The 25,575-nt window shown below is 39.7% G+C and overlaps 2 protein-coding genes across 7 annotated transcripts in view; one reads left to right on the top strand and one right to left on the bottom strand.

Annotated features, from left to right (window-relative positions):
- The window catches only part of DGKI (diacylglycerol kinase iota), a 479,960-nt gene that overhangs the window by 111,493 nt on the left and 342,892 nt on the right, over positions 1-25,575 (top strand). The gene's annotated exons all lie outside the window — the stretch shown is intronic.
- On the bottom strand, positions 16,859-22,280 carry LOC100987185 (large ribosomal subunit protein eL6-like). The gene has a single exon (XM_055115419.2). It carries the CDS (start codon positions 22,244-22,246, stop codon positions 21,431-21,433), a length of 816 nt encoding a protein of 271 aa, XP_054971394.1. The 5' UTR covers positions 22,247-22,280; the 3' UTR covers positions 16,859-21,430.

The raw sequence follows: 25,575 nt of genomic DNA, 5'->3' as shown, positions 1-25,575 counted from the left end.
ATAATCTTTTGTATTTCTGTGGGATCGGTTGTGATATCTTTGTCATTTCTGATTGTGCTTATTTGGATCTTCTCTTTTTCTTTGTTAATCTAGGTAGCAGTCCATTAATCTTATTTATCCTTTCAAAGAACCAATTATCTGTTTTTTTGATCCTTTGTATGGTTTTTGGGTCTCAATATCATTTAGTTCTACTCTGCTTTTAGTTATTTCTCTTCTTCTACTAGCTTTGGGATTAGTTTTTTTTTTTTTTTTTCTTTTTTGAGATGGAGTCTCACTCTGTCACCCAGGCTGGAGTGCAGCGGTGCTATCTCGGCTCACTGCAACCTCTGCCTCCCGAGTTCACACCATTCTCCTGCCTCAGCCTCCCGAGTAGCTGGGACTACAGGCGCCTGCCACCACGCCCAGCTAATTTTTTGTATTTTTAGCAGAGATGGGGTTTCACCCGTGTTAGCCAGGATGGTCTTGATCTCCTGACCTCATGATCCACCCGCCTTGGCCTCCCAAAGTGCTGGGATTACAGGTGTCTGCCACCGCGCCCGGCCGAGATTAGTTTGTTCTTGTTTTTCTAGTTCCTTTACGTGTGAAGTTTAGATTGTTAATTTAGGACTTTTCTATCTTCTTGATGTAGACGTTTTGGTATGTTGTGTTTCTGTTTTCATTTGTTTCAAAGAATTTTTTGATTTTTGCCTAAATTTTTTGTTGTTTACCCAAAAGTCATTCATGTGCAAGTTGTTTAGTTTACATATATTTTTATGGTTTTGAAGGTTCCTCTTAGTATTGATTTCTATTTTTAATCCCTCTGTGGTCCAAGAAGATGCTTTGTATAATTTCTACTTTTTAAAAATTTATTGAGACTTGTTTTATGATCAAGCATGTGGTACCTTTTAGAGTATGTTCCATGTGCAGATGAGAAGAATGTATTTTCTTTGGCTGCTGGATGAAGTATCCTGTAGATGTCAATTAGATCCAGTTGGTTCAGTGTCCAATTTAAGTCCAGAATTTCTGTGCCAGTTTTCTGCCTCAGTGATCTGTCTAATACTGTCAATGTGTTAGAGGTCCCCTACTGTTATCGTGTGTCTGTCAAAGTCTTTTCTTAGGTCTAAAAGTAATTGTTTTATAAATCTGGGTCCTCCAATGTTGGGTACGTATATATTTAGGATATTTAAGTCTTCTTGTTGAATTGAATTCTTTATCATTATGTAGTGTCCTTCTTTGTCCTTTTTTACTCTTGTTGGTTTAAAGTCTATTTTATGTGACTCAAGATTAGCGACTCCTGCTCTTTTTTGTTTTCTATTTGTGACTTCACTATAATTTTAAAGCCCAGTTCCCACTAGAACTTCCTTTTGTTAGATGCTTTGATTGCAATAAAACAGCCTTCGATTTTTCCATTTTTATCTTTTTATTCATTATCTTTTGTAATAAATTCCATTATGCATAAAATTTTAGTTGTTACTTCTGGGATCAAGCCTGTTAACCCACTCACACAATTTAATTTTCCTTTCTGACTTTATTTTTTTCCCCCCGGTAGCTGAGTACCTTTCTTGATGTAACATTGAGTAAAACATTGGCTGTTTATACATCTAGGCTTTCATTCTCATAAGTGTGTGTTTTAAGCGTGGGTATTAATTTCATTATGTGGGTCCAAACCTGTCTCTGACTTTGAAATGACTTGTGGGTGCACATGGGTCTGCATATTAAGGTCTTTTGTGGCTGTGGGAGTGACGGGAGCTACTGTGGGCATTCTTGTGTATATCTGGCCATAGCAGTGGGTCCCAGGCTAGATCACTGGCACTTCTTTAATTAAGGCTCTGTTTCTGCCCAGAGCAAATTTGAGGTTCTCTGCTTCTTTTCCTATTGCAGAGGGGGCCCTACCTAGGAAAGATTTTGAAGTTCTGTTTCTTCCTTTATTTTATTTATTTTTTTATCCTTTTGGATGTAACAGTGAACCAACCACTGCCAGAGCTGACAGAATTGGAATGGAAGTAGGTGGGTGGGGGTTCGGGGTGGAAGGAGGGATGGCAGTCATCAGTTTGGGAACAACCTCTGAGCCAAAGAAATGCCTTTGGCATATGAGAACAGTGTGAGTTTATCTCTTTTCCTGTTTGGAAGAAGGTACACTATAAATCCGACTCTACCCAGGAACTGTTTATGGGAGATCGTTATTAAAGAATAGATATTTGATTTTTCCATTGGTTTGGAGAAACTAGGAGTCAGGCACTAAGGACGTGCTGTGTACTCATAACTTTTCTACAGCTATCCATAAGGCTAATATACATTTTTGACAGGAATTTTTTTAAGTAAGATTTTTTTTTACATTGTATTTATAGATGTAAAAGCACTAACAAACAGAGAGCTTTATTATTAGAAAGCAGCCCCTATGGTTTTCAGCATTGCTAGAATCAAGAGATGATATTCTTGTTGACTATTGACCATGCTTTTCCAGATCACCCACTGTTGCACATTCATGAAATTGGAGTGAGCATACAAATTTGTTGAGAGAATTATCTTAACTAGATTCAACCTCTGTGCCCATGAGGGACTGTCATTCTCAGTGATTCAAATAGATATTTGGGTACAGGTGGTCATGTTTGGCGAGCTGGTTTCTGTGCAGATTCAGCACCTGTGGTTTGTTTCGTCTTATCGTTCAGACACAGATGCTCTTAGAGCACCGCATCATGCATTCCAATGAAATCTTTCCACTGAAACCATAACCTCTGTGATCCTAACAGGAAGGAGTCAGTGTACAGAGGGACATGACATATTCAGAATCAGAAGCTGGGATAAGCCAGAAGGAACCTTGTGGGATTAATTTTCTTCTTTAAGTATGGGTAATGTTTTTCGCATGCCCTCTTTTCAAACCTCAGCACTTCACTTGTCCATCTGCATTTTCTCCAAGTATTGTAAATGTCAGGTTTGTGTGAAGAGGCATCTGTAAAACTGCTGGCATGAATAATGACTCTGATGTTTATGTACAGAAGAGCGCACCTGACTTTAGCACTCTTATTATCTTTTACTAATTAAAATCAAGAAGACATTTCAGCAAGACCTTGCCTGTGCATAGCACCTGCTGGATTGCTTTTCTCCTTTTGGTGTTTCTGGTTTGGTGGAAAGGCAAGAAAGGTGAGCTGAATGACTTGGAGCAAGGAACAGTGGTGATGTCCCATCACTCTCGGACAAGCACTCCTTAGCCTATTTAAATTTATTTTTCTAGTTCTCAGAATAATAAAAAAAAATTAAGATTTAGCCACTCTTTTTATCAGTGAGGAAATTCAGGCTTAGAGAGGTGAACTCATTTACCTAGTTACTCAGCATGTGACAGGATTAGGATTTGGAGCCAGAGTCACTTCTGAAGCTTGTTCTACTTCCAATCTTATAATTACCTTAAAAATAGGGTGTGGCTGTATAGACCAGCTTTTGCATGAGAAAAGCCTCATTGTTCATGAATTTAGTTTATATTGGATGGTTATTTTAAATTATAGTCATGTGCTGAGCATTATGTCACCAGCAAATCATAGCCGTTTTCCAGAGATATTTCCCTGGTTAAATATTCACACAACATTTGAACATACTGAACAGCCAAGCATGTTGCTTAGTTGTTATTGTTGTTTTTGTGCGGGGATAGCGGGTAGGGGAGGGGATTAAAAGTATTGGGCTGGTCTGGCTAATTTCTAGTCTCCATTTCTTGCAGACAACCTCTGATTCTCTGGTTTTGAAGTAGGGAAGTGTGACTGTGGTGAATCCCAAGAAACGGCTTGATAGCTTTACACCATACACCTGCCATTTCTGACATACTTTGGAGGGGACTGAAGTGGAGATGCAAAGCAGTCAGGCTGTAGGCCCCAGGGAGCTTATGAATCTGACCTCAGGGGTCCTCCCTGTAGAGATTCCTCACACCACACATCTGAACTCATGTCAGGCAGTACTGTTTTAACCTCACTTTTTGCCCAGAATGATGGGAATAAAATCAAAATTGACAGACAGAGGAAGCTGGTCTTTCCTCCAGAATTGATAAACCAAGATACTTTAAACTTATTCCCAAGAATGTGGATTTCTGCATGTATCTCTTCAGGTTGCATAAATGGAATTTGTGCTTCAATTTGTCAGAATCCTGAATTTCCAAATCCTGATGTAAGGGTTTAAGTAGGAGAGATACGTGGATTTGAATTGTTGTGAAATACAGTGATAGGTTGACTAGCTTTATTCCAAGAGAGTGAGGTTGATAGTCTTTGTTGCCATGAGATGCTTCACCTTTTCCCCTACCAACCTTCAAAGACATGGTGGAGTGGAATCACTGGGCAACACCAGTGGGAATAATTCAACCAACAGTAGTTCTCACTTAGCAGAGACAGACCTCAGGTTCAACCTTTTCTTGACTGCCAGTTCGATTCTGCAAGTGGCCAAAATAAACTGGAAAGTGGATGATCACTCTCATATGCTCTATTGACAAATAAGAAAAATAGGGACCAAAAACAACTTTCTCTGGGCAGTCTGGGGGATTAAAGCTGCTGGGAGGATCTAGTGTACACATGGGTGTAGCACTTTTTACATTTGCTAAACCCTTTTATAGTTACTCTGTCATTGGCCATTCTGACTATGTTGTGTGCAGGGCAAATGAGTTCTGTTCTTCCCATTGGAGAAAGGCTATCTAAGGAAGACCCATGGGAAATTAGCAAGTAAGCCAGGGCTGGAGTTCCCAGAGAGGCCCTGCATGAGGTCCCATAGGAAGCCGCTAGGATCTTGAGGTCTAGTCGTTATTTTTCCTCTTTGGCAGATTACACCGTAACTCTGAAAGAGCCAGGGAAGCCTAGGTTGTTTGTTCTTTAGAGTTTTTAACATGGAAGGAGGTTTAAAATTTATTTTGCCCATCTTTTCATTTTAGAGATGAGGAAAATGAGACCCAGGGAGATGTGATTTCACAGGTCAAATAGTCCTATGACACTGGGTAGACAATAGGATACCTGATGTGAATGTTGAAAAATGTGCCGTAGGAGAAAACAGCCCTTTAGGCACTTGACTTGGCAAGCTGAGGTTACTTGGTGCAAAGGAAGAGATGCCCTTCTTTCAGGTGGATGTAGATCCATGCTGAGACACGTGGCTCAGAGTGCTGAGCATGGGCTGGATTTCAGCTCCTGATCCCTCTATTTTCAGTCCACAAACTGCATACTCTGTGAAGTGGCTCTGCATGGTTTTGCTGGTTCACTTAAAACATATTTGGATAAAAAACATGACTGAATGCGGGAGTCAGCTTTTCATTAGGTAGAGGAGGTGTCCATATGTCTAGTAATTGCCCTCATTTGGCACAAATCAATGAGACCTGAGGGATGAGGGATGAATCTGTGTCTTCTTTTTTATGGTTATGGGCATGAACAGTTAGGATGAAACCAGACCTGAGTGTACTGGTTTGGCTGATGATGGATACTTTCAAAATTGTATCAAAGAAAATAGACAATGGAAGTCTGGCAGACTTTACAATGAGTATCTAGTAAATCGGATATGAAAAGGAAAGGACGGGGGAAAACCTCATCTTCTCTGTGAATTTCTAAAAAAGTGTTCACATAAGACAGGGCTAGATAGTTTGAAGGATATTTTCCAAGCCCAAAACAGTACAAGAGGAAGTTTTCTCTGGGAGCTGGAATTTGAATGGACAAAGTCAGGTTGGTCTCAGTGGTTAATGCTTAAAGTTTATAAACACATCTTTTTGTTTTTAGCACATCCTACAAATGCAGTTTATTAATATGGCATTTTATATTGAAAGGTAAATATCACCATACCATTGTGAATAATTCTTTGGTAGTGAAAATAGCCCTATCTTACAGTGACTAGATCCTTCTTATAAATGCTCTTCAGGTAGCCCAAAGTTCTCCTTTGTATAACCCATTATAATTAGATTATAAATATAATTATGTAGAGGTATGTATTTAATATGTGTCTCTCCTAGTAGCCTGGAGTCAGTATAGCACAGCAGTTAAGGGTCCAGCCCTCGAGATCTGCTTTCAAACTCTACTTTTGTCACTTAGTATCTACATTACACCGATTAACTTAATCAGTGTCGTGTGGTCCTGCTAACTGCATTAATTTGTCTGTATTTCATTCCGCATCTACAAAATGGTAATAAACATAGGACATATTTTATAGGGCTATATATTGAATGTATTAAATGAGAAAATCCTTGAGTATTGCTTAGCACTGTGCCTAGAACATGAAAACTCTTAATAAAGCTTGGCTATTAGTCTTGCTAAATGGTAAAGACTGTTTCTGTCTTATCCCTTGTATTATCCCCAGTTCTTTGCACAGAACTTGTGGCACGCAGATTAATCATAGATATTATTGAATAAATTAATGGTCCCATTTTTTTCCTAGCTCCATTGTGGTGAAGTCTCAGATTCCCAAGGATGTGGTTGTGTGCAGATAGGTTCCATGTGGCCAGGGCTCTTGTTCAGTTTAGTGTATTTATTCTGCCACACTTTGCTTGATTCCAGATTGATTTGCTTTTATATGAAGATAGTAATATATAGGAGGCATTGATTCTTAGCTTCTTAAAAACTGACAGCTAATGTTTAGAGGCATTTCAAAATACAGTATCCAAATAATATGTAGGGAAACAGGAGATGTAATTTGGGTTGATAGGAAATGCCTTGGGCTCAAGTAAGAGGTTCTGGGTTCCATTCCGAAGTTTATCAGAGATGAGCTTTCATGTCACCTGCTTAAACTTAACTTTTTTTTTTTTTTAATAAAATGAAGGGACTAAAGTCCATTATCATCAAGGTTTTTGCTTGTGTTTGTATTTTATGACAGTAAAATGTTAGTTACTTTTATTAATTCCTTAAATGCATGGAACAGATATGCCTTTATATTATGAATAGAATGCAGATTCAATTTCTGCAAATAATGTTTCTTTGTATTCCAGGGAAACTTGCTGTTGAAAGTTCTCCTTCCATGAGTATTTCTTGTAAATCAAGAATCTTTTCTAATACAAACAGTTATCTCATGTTTCTGCTTTGAAAATTTGTATGTATTTTTTTTTTTTTTTTGGTAAAATGAGGCATATTTGAATGCTTTGAAGTAAAACTAATACCATTTAGTGAGTATGCACAGACCCAGCGTAGGGAACTAAGTATTTCAATGTTTATGATTTTAAAATACTGTCATATTTCGTGCTGTCCAATCACGTTTAGCTTTAATAGTTTTCCGTCCGATTTTTCGGAACCCACCAGACTTGATTTTTAAGAGTTGGTTCAAAGATTGCCCAAACTTTGATTCAATCTGGCTTATAAGAGATAACAAAGATTATTATTTAAAGCCACAGTCATTAGTGATATGAGGGTAGATATGAAAAAGAAAAACTGAATAGACTGCTTATCTCTTCCTGTGATCTGTATGATCTCTGATTAATTTAATCATGGTTCTGTATCTAATGTTGAGGGCCTGCAACAAGGTCTTGATTGACAAAATCTATTTTCTCTTCATACTCATTCAGGCTTCTTGGAAGCTAGGGGTTTCTGATTAAATTATGCTATTTTTGTAACCTACAGAAGATCCCATATGGTCAATTTCAAGTTCCCATTACTTTCAGTATTTTTCCTAGATGTTATTTCGCTTAGGACAAACAGGATGCAATTTGTGGGGTGGTTGTTTGACCTTCTCGTATTAAAAGGTTGTAAGTGTTGTCTCTTTCAGCTGCCCATTTTAGAAGTTAAGTTTATTGATTGCTGAGCACTTTAGTGCATTCTCTCATTTATTCTTCACAGCAACGTGAAGAGGTAAGTAAGGTCTGCTATTAATCCCATTTTGCCTTTGCAAAATAAGCCATAGAGGAACTAAATAATTTGCCCACTGTCACACGGTAAAAGGGTGAGCCATGTCTGAAATTCAGGTTTATTTGGCTCCAGAACCCCTACATTAGCCTTACAATAAGATGCCTCATGCAACCTAGCTTGATGGAGATTGCATGCTAAATATATTTTAATACTGGAAATGGTTTACTGATGTTTCCAGCATTCATAATGATCAGGCTGCAAAATCTGTTTGGACATTTATTAAGAGATTGGAACCAAATTAATGACATCTTCTCTGAAATTTCTCTTGGCTTATCTTAGGAGAAATTAGAATGAACTGAAGCAGGGAAGGATAGGAAAGAGCTATGTGGAAAATTAAACACTGTGTTTACCAATGTTGAGTGGCTTTGTGCACAACATGTGTGATCTGTGTGTGGGGCCCTGTGTCCAGTGCTCAGGCTATGGTCCTACTGTCATTTTCAGCCACTGTTCATTGATGTACACTCACTGTTCAGGGTAGTAGAGTCCACAAAAGCATGCAGTGTCACTGACATAGCGGACGGTAGCTAGCACAGGCGTTTAGTGTGGCCATGAGCCTCAGCTCTTGCTCCTATAATTTCATTTCTCAGGAATTGTTGTTCTTCCCTGTTGCTGGGTCTTGGTAGGGTCCGCTCTGGTCTATCCTAATCGGTGTCCTTAACTTTACATTTGGAGTACTAAGAGTTGAGGTTTTGCTTCCTTTCTTCCCAGAACTGCTTTGGAATCCTTATGCAGTTTGCTCTGCTTTCTTCTTAGTGACCAAGTTTATATACTGGCACTTCTGAATCCCAAGAAAATGACTTGCTATTCAATTGACATTTCAAAATCTAAGATGGTACCCTTGCAACCAAGAAAATATAATTTAGTTTATAAAAGAAAAAACCCGTCTACCTCATCATATGCATCAGATATACAACTAAACTGTGGTAAATGCTTGTACACCAGTATCTTCAGGGTCCTGGGGAGCACAAAAAGGGCTACTTGGCCAAATATGACAGATGATTCCTGATTTGACTCTTGGGGGATAAGTAAAATCTAACCAGATAGAGAAAGGTGGAAAGAGTATTCAAGCAAAAGCACAGGATGAACAAAAGAAGGAAGCAATGAATTGAGGATTAGTAAAGCAAAAGCAAAATAGATTTGCGTTGCTAAAACAGAAGTATGAGGCAGAGGGTAGCAAAAGATAAGTTTGAACATATAGGTAGAAGCCCTAAAATGCAATGCCAAGGAGACTGGAATTTATTTTAGGTTACAGGGCACCCCTAAAGGGTGTTAAATGGGACAGATGTGTTTTTCACACGGATGAGTCTAATTTCAGCATAGAAGATGGATTTCAGGGCCAGTAGCGAGAGTGGAAACAGGGAAATCAGTGAAGAGATGTTAACATGGTACCAGTGTGAAATGAGAAAGGAGCCACCCAGGGTAATGGTAATAGGGATGCAGAAGATTTTTCAATTACATAGAAGGGCAAATTGACAAGCCATCATGATCAGCGGTGATGTGTAAAGGAGAGGGAGTAGTTGACAAATATTTATTGATCACGCACTCTGTGCCAGGCACTTTAAAGGTCATGAGTCATAGAAGTCTGGATTTCTAAAAATCTACAGAATGACTGCAAGGTCTCTCATTGTGAATTCATTCTCTATTGCTGCATTGGAAATTGCCCTAAAGCTTAGTGGCTAGAAATAACATTTATTATCTCACAGATTTGTGGGTCAGGAATATAGGAGTGGCTGAGCTCGGGGTCTCTGGCTCAAGGTTTCTCTTGAGGTAGCAGTCAATTTGTTGGCTGGGCTGCCATCATCTCAAAACTTACCTGGGTTTGAAGAATCTACTTCGAAGGTGGATATAGGTCCCTACTCACAGGGGCCTCTCTGCAGAGCCACTTAACAAGAAGGCAGCTGGTTCTCCCCAGTGGAAGCACTCTGAAAGATATGACGAAGAGCACACAAGTCAGAAACTGAAGTCTTTTAAAATCTTCATCTTGGAAATGATGTCACCAGCCACTCCTAGATTCCTGACCCGCAAATCTGTGAGATAATAAATGTTATTTTTAGTCACTAAGCTTTGGGGCAATTTCTAATGCAGCAATCGAGAAAGAATTCACAAGGAGAGATCTTGCAGTCATTCTGTAGATTTTTAGATTTTTATCATCTCTTCCCTGATCTCCCTGCTCCCACTCTAGCTACTGGCCCCCAAATCCATCTTTTATGCTGAAATTAGACTCACCAATACTTCTGTTGTATTCTGTTTATTAGAAGGGAGTCCCAAAGTCCAGCTCACAGTTAGAGGAGGGAATTACACAATGGCATAAATGCCAGGAGACAGGGATCTGCAGGGGCCCTTTGAGCCTACCACACCTGTATGACTGAGTAGATGGCAGTGCATTAATGAAGATTAGGAATGCAGTTGAAAGAGATTTTAGGGGGTTAATGAAGAGACTTGTTTCAGATAGAAACTGTTGCATATTCAAATGGATCTGTGCAGCAGCATTAGTAGTGGAGAAGTAGATTGGAGAGTGGTCATCGTTTTGTAGGTAGCATGTGAAACCATCCAAGTGACCACTACCTTACCTCCTTACAAATCATTGCTCAGAGGCCACCGTTTCAATGAGGTCTGTCTTCACCAATCTCTTAAAATTTTAACTCTTTTTTCACTCTAATATCCCATCTCCACCTTTTGAGTTATGCATAGCACTTACCATCTTCTGTCACGCCCATGCTTTACTTATTGTTCATTGTCTGTTTCTTCCACCAGAATGTGAGCTCGATAAAAGCAGAGTTCTTTGTTTTATACACTGATGTACACTTAGTGCTTAGTAGAGTACCTGATGTGTAGCTGATACGCAATAGTTATGGAAAGAAGGATAAAACTTTGTAAAAGTAGTACATCTAAGCCAAAGGTGGAAGTAATCCAAGTATTCATTGATGGATGGGTAGATAAACCAGATGTGGTACATACATACAATGGAATACTATTTGGCTTTATAAAGTAAGAGGATTCTGCCACATGTTACAACATGAGTGAGGCTTGAGGACATTATGCTAAGTGAAATGAGCCACTCACAAAAGGACAAATACAGTATGATTTCACTTAAATAAGGTACTTAACAGTCATCAAATACATAGAGACAGAAAGTAGAATGGTGGTTACCAGGCGCTGAATGGAGGAAGGAATGAGGAGTTATTGTTTAGTGACTGCAGAGTTTCACTTGGGGAAGATGAAAAGCTCTGGAGATGGTTGGTGGTGATGGTTCCACAACAATGTGAATGTAGTTAATGCCACAGAACAGAGCAATTAAAATGGTTTAAATGATACATTTTATGTTATATGTATTTTACCAAAAAAAAAATTTCAAAGGTTGTGGACATAGTAATTAAGATAAGGACTGAAGAATGCCTATTGGATTTGCTGAAACAGAGACCTCAGTGAGAGCTGGTTCAGTGGGACACTGGGAGCTGAGATGATACTGATGAGTGATTGAGAAGTGAGGGGGATACGAGCTAGAGGAGGCTTCTTTATAAAGAATGGGGGGGGATCTCAGAATGTTTCAGGCTGGGAGAAGTGGTCGTGGGGTGCATGTGTGTGTGTGTATGTGTGTTGTGGAGACTATGTGGGGCAGGGAGGCCACTTGGAGATACAGCTATTAAATAAGTGAACAACAATACAAAAGGCGGGCTGGGGGAAGGGAGGAAGGAAACCGAAGGAACCTTTCCTGTCTACTTGTATGGAGGAGTAATGTCGGAAATTTTCCAAATAGCCAAAGTTGTGGCACATGAGGAGGTTTGGAGCAAACATTATAATAGCTTGGGTTAATTATCACAGTCTGCACCATTCAGACAGTGTCTATCAGAACCCAGGAACAGCCTATAAGACTAAGCTGTGCCAAACTGTGGAAAGGGGTCAATGGTTTAGGGCAGTTAGGACTGCAGGTTCTAGGGCAGTTATCATCATGAAAGGCTGTGATAAGACATTAACTGTTGAACATTCTTACAGCATATTGTATTGTAATAGACTGTGAATTTGAATATTTTATTATAGCAAGTATGTTGTATGCAAAGTACTCAGGCATTGCAAATCAGGCAAAGTTGAAAACACCCCAGTATTATTAGAGCTCTACCACACAGATTCTGCAACATGGGGAAACTCAATTTAATACATTTTCATTGAATACCTATAAGCCTCCATGGTATGAAAGGCATACAAAATGTGTATTTACTATATATATTGTAAAGTGAAACTAGATCACTTTATATATCACTACTATATATATTGTATTGTGAAACTAGATCACTATTTGGTCTACTAGCTAATATTTATATAGATGGTATTAGCATAGCTATTGCCACACAGGCAAAGAAATCCATGTTACAGATGACAGAATTGCAGGTTTTCTCAAGAACTGCTAGTGGATTTTAAAGTATTATTGGAAGGTGGAAGCTTTTGCTCAGACACAAAAGTGTTGTACTGAAGTAAAGATTGCTGCATAAACATGCAGTAATTTATTTAAAGGTACATGGTCCTACTAGAGCATGGGCAGTTAGTCTAGAGGTCCTGATCAAGCATGGTGTAGGACAGAGAGCTTGTGTGGGATTTCTATGTGGGGGCTTGGCAATTCTGGGATTAATTTCAGCAGGTTCCTGAAGGTCAAGTGGGCCAAGCTTCAAACAGAAGACCTGTGGTTATGTCTATTCAGTGGCGAGGCCAGATTTAGGAAGCCGAGAAATCAAACATTATGAGGAACAACTAGTTCCAGAAATCAAGGTCAGGCAAGGGCAAGAATGCAAGGAGAAATGTGAGTCAAGATAGTGTCATTGCTGTCAGAATACACATATGGGCCTGATTTGAAGAGGAAAGGGTTTGTTCTAGGGTTTCTTTCAGAGTGAGAGGTTTACTATGTATGGTGGTGCTAAGGCACATAATGATGATGAAGAAGAAGATAATGATGATGCCTTAATGATAAAAGCTGCCATTTGTTAGATCTGTGCTATGTGGCAAGCACTGTTAGTTCAACAAATATTTTTAGTACCTAGTATGTGCCTACATGCTGGGGAAAGAACAATAAGCAAAACAGATAAAATTCTTGTTCTCATGAAGCTTATGTTTACGTGGAAGGAGACAAATAATAAATCTGTAGGCAAAAATACAATAATCTAGAGAATTATAAGCCCTTTGGAAAACCCAGAAGAAGCAGAGTGAATGAAGACGGTTTGGAAGAGGGTAAATGTTTCATGTACGATGCTTAGGAAAGGTCTGGAAATTTGAACAGAGATATAATACTAGTATGGAGACAAGCCAAGCAAGTTTGGGGAAGACTTTGAACAGAGTGAGATCAGGTGTGAAGGCCCCATGGTAGGGAATTGCTTGACAAGTAAAAGGAATAGCAGGAGGGCCATTGTGGCTGAGGCGGAATAGTAGGATTCTTTAGAGCTTTTGCTTGTGGCCATCTTACCAGCTTTGCCTTTGAACCTAGTGAAATGGGAAGCCATTGGAAGCTTCTCTGAGCATCCTGAAACTTAGGCTGTATTATCCTCAAGATACTTGTATGAGATAGGTAAAATTATTATGTACCTTTTACATTAATGAAAAAGCTGAGACATGGAGAGAGTTTAAGTGATTTGCCCAAAACCAGCTCTAAAGCTTTGGAATGAGGATTTTTAACCTGGGGAGTGATTTTAGGTTGCACAGAAAGGATGGCAGAGGGACACAAGGACATTTTGGGGGGTGATGGATGTGTTCATTATCTTGTCTGGCTGGTTTCATGCATGCATATGTATGTACAACAGTGTGCTTTAAATATGTGTCATTTATTGTATGTCACTGATACCTGAGTAAACTCAAAATATGTTTTAAAAATGAGGGAGAGGCCTTGATGGAGTTTAAAGCAGAGAAATGGCATTCATATTTTGGGAAGGATGGATTAGAGATCAGTTAGAAAGCCATTACAAAGATCCAGGAATAAACCAGTAAGGAACTGAACAAAGGTAGTGTAGAGAGGAACAAGAGAGGACCTTGACTGTAAAGATGACAAGACTTGAAAGGTGATGAGAATGAGGCATGAGAGAAAGAAGGAATTGAGCATAGTTACCAAGTCGGCTGTGTTCAGAGGTGAACCACAGTACCATTAACCAAAATGTAAAATCCCAGAAAGGCATCAGGTCCTGGGAAAGGTGATGACAGGTGTAGACAGACTGCGATCTGGTTGTTGTGGGATATCCAGGACAGGAGGTAGTTTAACTTAGGGAGACTTCTGGTTGAGAACTAGAGATGTGGGAGTTGGTGTGTAGGTGGCCTATTAGAGCTATAGGCGTGAATGCCATGCCAGAGATAAGAAGGGGTGGAGGAGAAAGCTCGAAAGCTCGGGGGAGCACCAGTATTTAAAATGAGACATAGAGAAAAACTTGGTCTGCATTGTGCCGTGTATCTCATTTCATACTCACAGGAAACACTGATTGTCAGTCACAACACTCTTTCCTTCAGGCGTCTGTCAACACAGTGTTGGTAGAAACCACTGCGTTTGATCAGTGTCAACGAGCAAGATGAATCCTCTTTTCCACCCCTGATTTTAGTAGTGAACATGGAACTATTAAGGAGATGAAGGAGTGTTTGAAAAAGTTAGTAGAGGCCCAGGAGATAATCATGTCTTGAAGGCCAAGAAAATTTCAAGAAAAAGACAGAGTAAGGTACAGACCTCATTCTTATAAGAACTGAAACATATCCATTGTTTTTGGCCATTAGAAGGTTAATAATGACTTTGGGGAGTGTGGTTTCTGTGGCATGAGAGGGTAGAGGTCAAATTATAGTGTATCCAGGGATGAAAGTGAGGACTGTGCTCCCCGGAAGCACAACTTGGAAGTGAAGAAGTAGGAATTTTATTGAAAAAGTCTGTGTTCTTTTTATAAATTTCTTTACAAATCAAAGAGTTATTTAGTTTTTATAGATTGTCACATTTATTTCTTAAATATAGGAATATCCTTGGAGTCTCTTTGCTAGGAGACTTTTGGGCACAAAGCAGATGCCCTTATTTCTGGGCAGTTTCCTGACTTGAAGTGTGGGACAAGACTACCTGAGCCTTAGAGCCATCTGGGATGGTTTCCCAGCTGCTGGTCTACCAGTCTTTGCCATCTCAGAGTAAGAGAAGTTGCACATGGTGCAAAGAAAAGTGAGAAAACTGAGTTTTCTATAAAGAGCACTGCTTTATCCTGAGATTATCTTTTTTTCTTATATTTGGGTTAATATGTCTTTGTATTAGTAGGCAGTATTTTTTTCTTTTAAATACCCCACTTAGCAAAATAAAAATTTGGCACCTCTCTCTGAGTTACTCTGTTTTTTCTCAATGATTCTAATTCCTTAATTCCTTATGAACAGCCATCTTTTTTGTGTGTTTTAAGTTTTTATCTTCTCTAGGCCAGAATTAATTTGGACAACGAGAACTAACTAGAACAATGATATTGTTAGTCCTCAGGAGCTACAGGCAGATGGCCTATCACCCAAGAACTCCAAAATATAGTACATGAGATTATCCTGATAAGGAGATTATTCTTCCTAAAATTAGAGCTCAAAATCAATCATAGTAGATAAGTGTGTAAAGTCACCTTGAAGATATAGAATAGCTCTCCTGCCAGCCAGATTTAACTTTCATGTGATTAAAAATATTACTGTGTCTAAGGAAAGAATGTGTTAATGAACAAAGAGGTTGATTGGCTATGAGAACATGGGAAACCATGGGGGGAAAAGCTGGTGATATCTGTCTGAGCACTGGTTAGACAAGAGGAAATGATGGCAAATGGAGGCCTGAGGATAGTTAGGTTTCACTGGCAGAGACCAGATGGACCCACTGGATTGGAGAGGCCCGGCTATGTGAGCCTGATGTCACCCCTTACCCTCAATGCATCCAGCTTTCCTTCATCTTTTCCCGTGCCTACTCTTTGCATTTGACTTCCCAAGTAGGAGGAGAATGCAGTAGTGCTGGGGCTAAACTATTGCTTCTCATACAGACTGAAAATTTAAGTCCCTGTGTGGATCATTTCTCGATAGAATTTTTTAAACCAGCATTCTGGATTTATCCCTCAGTCTCAGCTCTGGTAGAAAAATTCTTTAATGTGCTGACAAAGTCTGGTTTCTGAGCTTGTGGTGCTGAGGTCTGATTGAGCCTCTTGTGCCTTCAGCCAGGAGGACCCTGGCTTTCCTTAGATGGGAGCAGACTTTGACGTTACCACTGTGTTGGACCACATGTGACTTGCTGTAATTTTTCTTTTAAAGTTTCCTCCAAAATTACCATTTTAAAAGAAACACCAAATTAAAAACATATTTATTGACCAGACATTCTGCAGAAAACCATGTTCAAGAATAACTTTTGCCATTTTTCACTAGACAATTTTTAGAATTTTGTCATTTCAACATTTTTTTCTTTGTTTCTCACTCCAAACTTCTGTAAATTTTTTATTCACACAATTATAGGTAGTCTTGTGATGATTGTCTCCAAGCCGGTTCCACTTTCTTTGTTTTCAATTGTGCTCTGATGGATTATTTGTCTTGAAGATCTTGAAAGAAGTTGATAAAGAAGAGCTTAATCATAGCAAAATTTCTTAGATTCTTAATTTGGACCACAAGCAAAATGGTCTGTTTTAAGCTTCTGCTATGAAAAATTACATGGAGTTTTTCTCATGGTTTCAAATTATTTTATTCCTAAGGCTCAAGGCTCTTGATGTGATGGTGAACATCTGGGAGAAAAACTTAAGAAAAAATGTAGTCATTTGAATGTTTGATGTACAGTTTGAGAAGTTCACAAATTTGTAAACATTCTGAGTTTAGTCATTCGGGTTCTTCCCCTACTTCTTTCATCTGCTCTTGTCATTATGTAAATAGAGCCCTACAGAGGGGATGGAGAAAAATTAGTTTTTGTCCAAATATTCCTCTCTTTTGCATTTGATCAGAATGTTCTCTGTTCTTGACGATGGGTGATAAAATTATGGGCAAGGAGAAGCTTTGCAGAAGGGCAAAAGGAGTAAGCTGGGGCTCTGTGAGTATTGCCTAATTGAGTGGCTTTGCTCAAAAATCTTTTTCTTTTTGATGATAACTTTCTTGTGTTGTTGTCATATTACATATTTAGAAATGAAAATAAGATGAAATATTTACTTATTCAACATCTGCTTTTCTCCTAGATGGGGTCACAGTCTCCAAGTTCCCTGTTTATTTAGGAAAGATTGGCTGGTAATTTCTGTCCCCTTTCCTGCCTTTTGTATTACTTTAGATATCTGATTATTCATACCATCTCTGTTAAGGAAAAAAATACTTATTTCCATGGAAATAACATTAGGAAGTGGCTTTGGGAGCTAAAAATCTTCTTTTCATGAGAAAACATTTTTTTTTTCTTTTGCAGATCTTGAAAACAATGGCATCCTTAACCTACAATATACACAAATAGATGTTTTGATAAAGAAAATAGATCCATATAAGAACTATTTTATCTGAGTTTACATTAGACCTGCAATAACATAGTAGTAAGTTGATACTAGGAAGCCATAAAGTCATAAAAGTTTTACCAGTATGCTTAAGAGAAGATTCTCTTGAGGAAATTAAAACAGAAGAAGTGATATAATCTTTCACAAATCTGTATAATCAATAGCAGAGATCAATAGTAATATAGCTAAAAATCTTTGAACCCTAAAGATATTTTTTGAAGGGACAACGTTTTAGGAATTCTTAGCTCATTCTTGGCTGACGTCTCCATGAAACCAGGTTTGTTTGTGATTTTGCTTCATAGGAGAATCCTTGATCACTCCGTGGAAGAACTTGTAGTTCCAGAAGAAAAAAGCTCATGATCATAGAATGTGTGATTTATTAAATTAGAATCTGCATTTTGCTCAAATTTTGAAATTCTCAGATCTTTTTAACAACAAACATCATGATCCAGTACCATTATATTTTGGTTAATAATTTCGGTCTAACAGAGTTGTTTTTGGTAACTACAGAATTATCTTACCTGATTTTCTCAGAATAGTGACCATGAGAAAAATATTTTGGAATTGGACTTGGATTGGAAGGGAAAAGTGGAGGAGAGGAGAAATCGATCCGAAGCATTTGCAGCAATCAATGTGGACATGGCTCAGATTGGCCTGTGGGGCAGAGGGGATGCAGTGAATGGAGAGCTTCAAGACATATGGGAGAGAGAGAATTGACTGCATTCATTGATCATTGATTGTGGAGGTTGAGAGTGATGAAGTCTGAAAGGAAGATCCCTAGCAACTGAAGTGAGAAAAGGACCATTGCCTGAGAGGGGAGAAGGACCAAAAGTTCAGTTTGGTGCATGGTAGTTATAAAGGATCTTCAGGGTGAGATATAGAGCAGGCAGTGGGAGATAGGAATTGGGGTTTAAAAGAGTCTCTTGGTCCCCAGACAAGGCATGTTAAAATAGCTGACATTTGATGAGCTTTGAGTATTCTATTTAATAACTAATTTTAGATACTGTACTATATGACAGCTATAAAAATAGGGGCTGATGTATCTGAAAATATCCAAAAAGAAAACGAAAGAAATCACGTTGGGTCTAATAAAAATCAGTCAGTAGATTTAAAGAGAAGAAGAGAGTTAGCCTGGGAGAGAAATGTAAAACTCCCAATTTGGTCTCTTTCGGTTTCATTTACATGGAAATCTGTGCTTGAAAGGGAAATACAGACGATTATTAGAAGTCAGAAAACAAAGGTACAGGAAAAGAATGGAAAGTCACCTGGGTTTCCCACCACTTGTAGTTTTCTAAGGTTAATTAAATCTATTTGCATTTTATAATGAGAAAAATATCACAACCTTTTTTTTTTTAAAGAAAACAAGCTACCATTTTTTAAAGTGATTTGAAATAGAAATGCCTCTGCTAGGTTCTCTTTTTCATGCTGAGAGGACATTTCCCAGCAAGCCCCAAGGCTTTATCGTCTTGTGATGTCTCCAGGTCACCTCAGGGACATAGTGGTATAATAAGGAAAACCAAAGGGAGAATGGTAGAGGCATAAAAATGTAATGAATTGGGGGAAGGTTGATTGGACCAGGCAAAATCTGGTTATTTTGACCCTTTGTCAAGGCGGTCCCAGGTGTATCTCTGCCCAGAAGAATGTATTTCAAATGTCTTCAGCTGTAGACTTCTGAAGCAACAGATGATTCCACTGATTTATCACTTCTCCCGTAGGTTGACAACATTTTGATACTCAAAATGCAGGGAGGAAAGAAGCATAAGAAGTAGGTATGAAAGAGAAATCACAGGCTTGGGGAGGGAGTGGTATTAAAGAGCAGAAGGGGGATAATACCCACAGAATACCTGGGATGAGTTCCTCAGGGAATCCTTTTCAAACCTTCTCGCCCTCCCCACCTCATCCCCTTCTCACCTCTGTATAAAGAGCTTTGCCCTTTTCTCCTCTGCTTTTCCTCCTCCATCACTGGGCTGCTTCTTTTTAGTCTTTTTGCTAGAAACGATCTTACCTCCTCAACTTCTAATTGTTGGAGAGCCCCTGGGTGCAGTATGAGTATAGCATTTCTTTTCTTCTTTATTCCCAGCTACTCCCTACTTGGCTTTCATCTGTTCCTGTAATTTTATATACCATTTATATGCTGCAGATGTTCAAATGTACATCTCTAGTGCTTGCCTCCCCTGAACTCCACACCTCCTACTTGACATCTCTGCTTAGAAGTCTTGTAGGCATCTTAAACTCAATTTGTTCAAAACCACATCTGCCTAATTCCAATCACATCCCAAACACTTGGTCCTCTGTCAATGTCCCCATCTCAGTAAATGTACCACCATTTGTCCTGGGACCTTGAGTCATCCTTGGCTTTTCTTTTTTACCAACAATTCATCATTAGTTCATTAATAGTAATCCATTAGCAAGTGGCGCTGCTTTCAAGATATACCTCGAATCTTACCACTTCTTACCACCAGCACAGTTACCACTCCAATCCAAGCCATCACTTTCTGGACTGTTGTAGTAGCTTGTTAAATGATTTCTCTAGTTATACCCCTCCCCTTTCAAACTAATTCAGATATGTTCTCCACATACCAGCGAATGTGACCCTTGAAAACATAAAGATGTTCATATCATTTCCTGGCTCAAAAACTTATGTTGGTTTCTTTTTGCCCTTAGAAAATCCAAGGTCCTCACCATGGCCTATAAATGCCTCTTGCCCCAGATGCCTCTCCAGCCTTATCTCCTGTCACCTCCTCCCTCGCTTGCTGAGGTCCAACCTCACCCACTTTCTGGCTGTTACCTGAACAAGCTAAAAATCTAAGGGACTTTGCATTTCAAGTTACCTTTGTCTGGAATGTTCTTCTACCAAATATTCAATTGACTGTCTCTCTCTCTCTCTCTTACCTAATGTAGGGGTCTGCTCAGAAGATGTCATGATACCTTATCAAAAGGAAATCATAGGCCAGGTGCAGTGGCTCACCCCTATAATCCCAGCACTTTGGGAGGCCGAGGTGGGCGGGTCACAAGGTCAGGAGATCGAGACTATCCTGGCCAACATGGTGAAACCCCGTCTCTACTAAAACACAAAAAATTAGCTGGATATGGTGATATGTGCCTGTAATCCCAGCTACTCAGGAGGCTGAGGCAGGGGAATCACTTGAGCCCAGGAGGCGGAGTTTGCAGTGAGCCAAGATTGCACCATTGTACTCCAGCCTGGGTGACAGAGAAAGACTCTGTCTCAAAAAAAAAAAAAAAAAAAAAAAAAGGGATATCATGATACCTTATCAAAAACAGCATCCCTTGCCCTACTCTTGATCTTGTTCTTCATCACTGCTGTCATGATTTCACTGTATATTAAGAGTGTATTTGTTTGTTGTTTGACTCGTCTCCCAGGCAGTAAGCTATCTCAAGCAGGGGCATTGTTGGGCTTTTTTGTTTTATGCCCACCATCCAGAAGACTTCCTGCACATGAGGCATAACTATTAGCTCCATAAATACTAGCTGACTGAATAGCAACGTCAGTAACCAAGGGAATTGGTTTTTGATTTGCGTGGCTTTTTATTTTGACAGCCTTGGAAACAACAGTGACTCTGCCCAGTTCTCACAAGTGTCTAGCATGGCGCCTGGAGCAGAGTTTGCACATATAAATGTGTTGGGTAAATTAGTGAATGACCAAATGAATGAATAAAGTCACTTTAGTGCTTTAATCACCAGTACATCTTCAGCTACCCTTTAGACCCATTCATTACGCAGAGTTACTATGGCAAAGGAACCTAACCTTGTCTAAGGGTTCCATGAAGGCCTCCCTGAGGAGGGTACTTCATCATCATCATCATACCTAACAGGTTCTGAGCACTTACTATGAGCCATCTACTGCTTTATGAACTCTAACTGATTTAATCCTCACAACAAATCTATGAGGTTGATAATATAATTAGTCCCATTTTACAGATGGGGAAAATAAGGTACAGAGAAGTAGATTCATTTATCTCAGGATAGGTAACTAATAAATGGTAGTCTGTTTCCAGAGCCTGTGCACTTCACCACTCACTATGCTATATATATATATATTTTTTTAACATAGTCAGCTATTTAATTAGGTTCTTAAGACATTTAGAACACCAATTTGTGAGGATAAATTCCATTCGTCAGGGCAAACACAGATCACAGGTAGCCCTGGAGCTGAGGAATAGCTTTGATTTTTGGTAAAATTTGTGAGTCCACAGCTTTCTGATCAATCTTGCGCTGCTCCGTAATCTCATATTTCTCTTTTTCTGTGTCAAAGATCTCACCTTCCTGGTGTCTGGGCTTCTGCAGCTTCTTCTTCTTGAAGTAAGCATCAGTAAGATGTTTTGGGATTTTTACATTGCTGATATCGATTTTGGTTGAGGTGGCAATGACAAATTTCTGGTGTGTTCTTCGTAGAGGAACTCGATTGAGGACCAGAGGTCCAGTCACAAGTAACAAGCCACTAGCCAGCTGCTTCAGGAAAACCACCCTCTTGCCCCTGTGGCGTCCAGTGAGGATGATCAGAATGGTCCCGGGGGTAATGCTGGCTCGCAGTTTTCTCACATGCTGACTGAAGGGTTCTTTGCTGTGGCTCAACAGCTTTCGAGGCACATCTTCAGTAGGATAATATCTAGGCATTTTGCGAAGTTTAACCACCCGGGTACTGCCGTTCTTGTCACCACCAACTGGTTTTGTAACAGTTGCAAGAACCTTCTCCTTCTTTTTCTTTTCAACCTTGGATTTAGTGGCTGAGTACTTCCTGTTGTACATGGCCTTTCTGGAATACATGGCAGATCGGGAATACCTGCCAATTCCTCTGACAAGGACAGGGTTGCGGCTGCAATGGGGCTTCCCCTTCTTGGGCTTTCTAGCCTTGAGGCTACCCTTTTTCACCTTGCCACCAGCATCAGCCTTCTTGGCTTCGGGTTTCTTCTCTTTAGTATCTGGCTTCTCAACTTTTTCACCCGCCATCTTGCAAGATGGGAAAGAGCTCACTATGCTATACTTCTAAGCTGAGGACTGAGGATGGAGTATTAGCTGGCTTGATGGAGGATTGGAATTAGGCAGAAGTTAGCATTCTGGGCAAATGGAACCATGTGTGCCAAGGGCCAGATCATTGCCAGTTCCATGAAAGACATGACAGGTTTAGTGTAACCAGGGCACAGACTGGGCATATAAGAGGGTAAGAGCTGAACCTGGTTATTAAGCAATGGCCAGATTGTATAGGCCTGGTAGGCTGTGCTGAGTTTGGACTTACCTTAGGCAAAGGGAAACATTAAATGGTTTTAAGCAAAAATGTTAGGTGTACAGATTTACTTTTTTAAGCAGTCACGTTGGTGACCCTGTAGAGGATGAGAGGATGGGCTGGAAAGCAAGCAGGTGGAGGGCAGGGAGACCATTAGGAAGGTCTCACAATAGTCCAAGAAAGGGGTAATGATGACCTGGTCTAGGGTATTGGTAGAGGCAGTGGAGAGATAGTATAGGTTTGAGGTAAAATCAACAGGCCTTGTGACTTGGGGTGAAGAAGTGGGAGGTGTACAGAAATTGAGGATGACTCCCAGATCTCTGGCTTAGGATGGCAGGTAGAAGATGTTATTTATAGGGACCAATTAGTTGATCAATTCTCTTCTAGGATTTTATTCTACAGATAGACTAGTTACTAGTACAGACACACAAGCCTTTATACAGAAAGACATTCATTGTAGGATTGTTTGTAGTAGGATTAGAAACAATGTGGTATAGGGCCTTGCACAACTCCAGGATCTGCCATTCACACAGAATACAATGTGGAGGCCTCCCTGAATTTGCACAACTGATAAATTAATTCCCGAATTACAGGATGTCCAAACCATGGGATATAATACAGCAGTTAAAAAGTAGGATGTGAGTCTTTATGGACTGGTAATGGTTGCCAAGATAGGTTGTTATGCAAAAAGGTATCCTATGATTTGTTTTATGTAAGTCTATTCATACACACACATATTTACACTTGTAAACACATAACATAGTTCTGGAAAGATACATAAAATTTTGTAACAGGGCTGCCTCTAGGGTAGAGGATTGGAGGACGATAGTAAAACAGCTTTTTTGTCTTGTCTGATTTTTAAATTTGTATGCATTACCTGTTAAAATAATAATATGTTAAAAATACATCATGGAGACTTGATAATGCAGTGACAATTAAGTGATTAACCAAATAGGAATAAAGGAAGCGTGATACTAATTTATAACTACCTTTCTATTGAAACACTTCTGAAACAATAAAAATTTAAACCATAATAATAAATCCCAGGGCAAAATTAAATATGAAGGTAATAAATGTGGGGCTTTGAAATAGTGTATGGGGGATATTATCAAAAATTCCACCTGGCAAATTATTATAAGGACTCAAGATTTTTTCGGCCGGGTGCGGTGGCTCACACCTGTAATCCCAGCACTTTGGGAGGCCGAGGCAGGCAGATCACAAGGTCAGGAGATCGAGACCATCCTGGCTAACACGGTGAAACCCTGTCTCTACTAAAAATACAAAAAATTAGCCAGGCGCGATGGCAGGTGCCTGTAGTCCCAGCTACTCGGAGGGCTGAGGCAGGAGAATGGTGTGAACCCGGGAGGTGGAGCTTGCAGTGAGCCGAGATCGCACCACTGCAGTCCAGCCTGGGCAAAAGAGCGAGACTGTCTCAAAAAAAAATGATTTTTTCAAGTGTGAAAAACCTTAAAATTGATGAATTTTAGATTGCACTTCTAGTTATAATATTAGTTGCTCATGAAGTATGGGGACCTCAGTGTCTGGCAGGCAAGTATTACAGCTCTAGTGTAACTTTAAGGATCTGCTGTGTTCACCAGGGCATGTGAGAATCGTCTGCAAAATGAATGCACACTATAAGCAAGAAGAATAAAGTGAGGCAGGACCAGAATATTAGATCAAGTTTGCCATTCTAGCCTTCTTTAGATTCTTATCCTGCACGTAATCATGCTGTTTTGAGAGGGGTCAGGCTTCACCAGCCCTCACTTATCTGTGCAGCCGTGAAAATGCTTCAGGACCAGATTAGTGTCTTTTTTTATTCAGAACTACCTTGGATTTTAGGTGAATTTAGAATTGGAATTAGTTTATAGTTGCAGTGGTAAAATTTACTATTGCCATTACGTGGATGGCAGAAAACCTTAAAAAAAAAAGGCCTGAGTAACAGGAATGACAAAGTAAAGGTAAATTCCAGCTAGAGAGTACTTATTTCTCCTTACTCCTGTCCCATCTGTAGTAAACCAGTAACTCAAACTATTGAAAGTATAATACGTATATATCTTTGTGATTTGCAAGCACCCAGGTGATTCTGATAGCAATAAAGTTTGGGCAGCGTGGTGCTGAAGAGTGACACTGCCTTCCCAACCAGCCTCAGATGAATCCCGTCGAGTACTTCATTTGTGAATCCCTTCTTCAATATCATTCTGCTTGGGGGCCTATGGAGGAGCAAACCTCTGCTGGAAAACTCTGATGATTCTGCCTAGAAAATGATAGGTTTGTGTTCCAGGGGGACGTGGAGATATATTACTTCTAAATTCTCTGATCTGTTGACCAAATGCGGCAAGGCTAACCGAGAAAATCATCTGGTTTTAAAAGATATTCCTAAAAATGTTGAGACAGTTGCAACTAATTCTTGGCTGCTGCAAAGATTCCTGCTGTGGAGGGGACTTGAAGCAGAACATGCCCCTCACTGCCCTTTGTGGCTGTAATTCCATCAAGGGATTCTGGCAGCATACACCTCAGACACAGAGAATGTTTGACTACAGAGATTCCTAGGTAGACTGTGAAACATTTTAGGACACGTTCGACACGAACTCCAGCTTTATACCCTGTTTACATTTCAGAGTCATCTATTAAAGGTGGGTGTGAGATAATCAGTGGATACAGAAAATCTAGTTCTCCAAGACATTAAAATATTATGTGCCAAGACCTAGATCCTTCTGCTGACCAAAATATCATTGGCATGAAAGACCGTGCCCCTTGTATATTTTACACAGAAGTCTATGATACTGAAAAGTTTGGTCCTTTTTTGCAGTGATCACATTGGCCACAAGTCCCCCAACAGGAAGAGTTTTGCTAATGGCAGGCAGCCTTTAATCTTACATCACATAGTCTGATTCTGCCCTTAAGGAGTCACCTGGGCCTTGGAGAAGAGGCCGTCTTCTCCTTTGTTGCCCAGGACTGAGAGACCTGCTAGTGTATCCTGACAACTGTTGTGCTCACCTCAAGGATGACGAGTCCCTCAGAACTGTGACTTTTCTTATGTTGTCCACATTTCAGA

This window comes from Pan paniscus, chromosome 6 (genome assembly GCF_029289425.2).
Source record: "Pan paniscus chromosome 6, NHGRI_mPanPan1-v2.0_pri, whole genome shotgun sequence".
Lineage (NCBI taxonomy): Eukaryota > Metazoa > Chordata > Mammalia > Primates > Hominidae > Pan > Pan paniscus.
This window is presented reverse-complemented; position numbering and strand designations above follow the sequence as displayed.

Excerpts from the sequence above, each read along its gene's own strand:
- LOC100987185 (XM_055115419.2), bottom strand. The coding sequence starts at position 22,246 with ATGGCGGGTGAAAAAGTTGAGAAGCCAGATACTAAAGAGAAGAAACCC.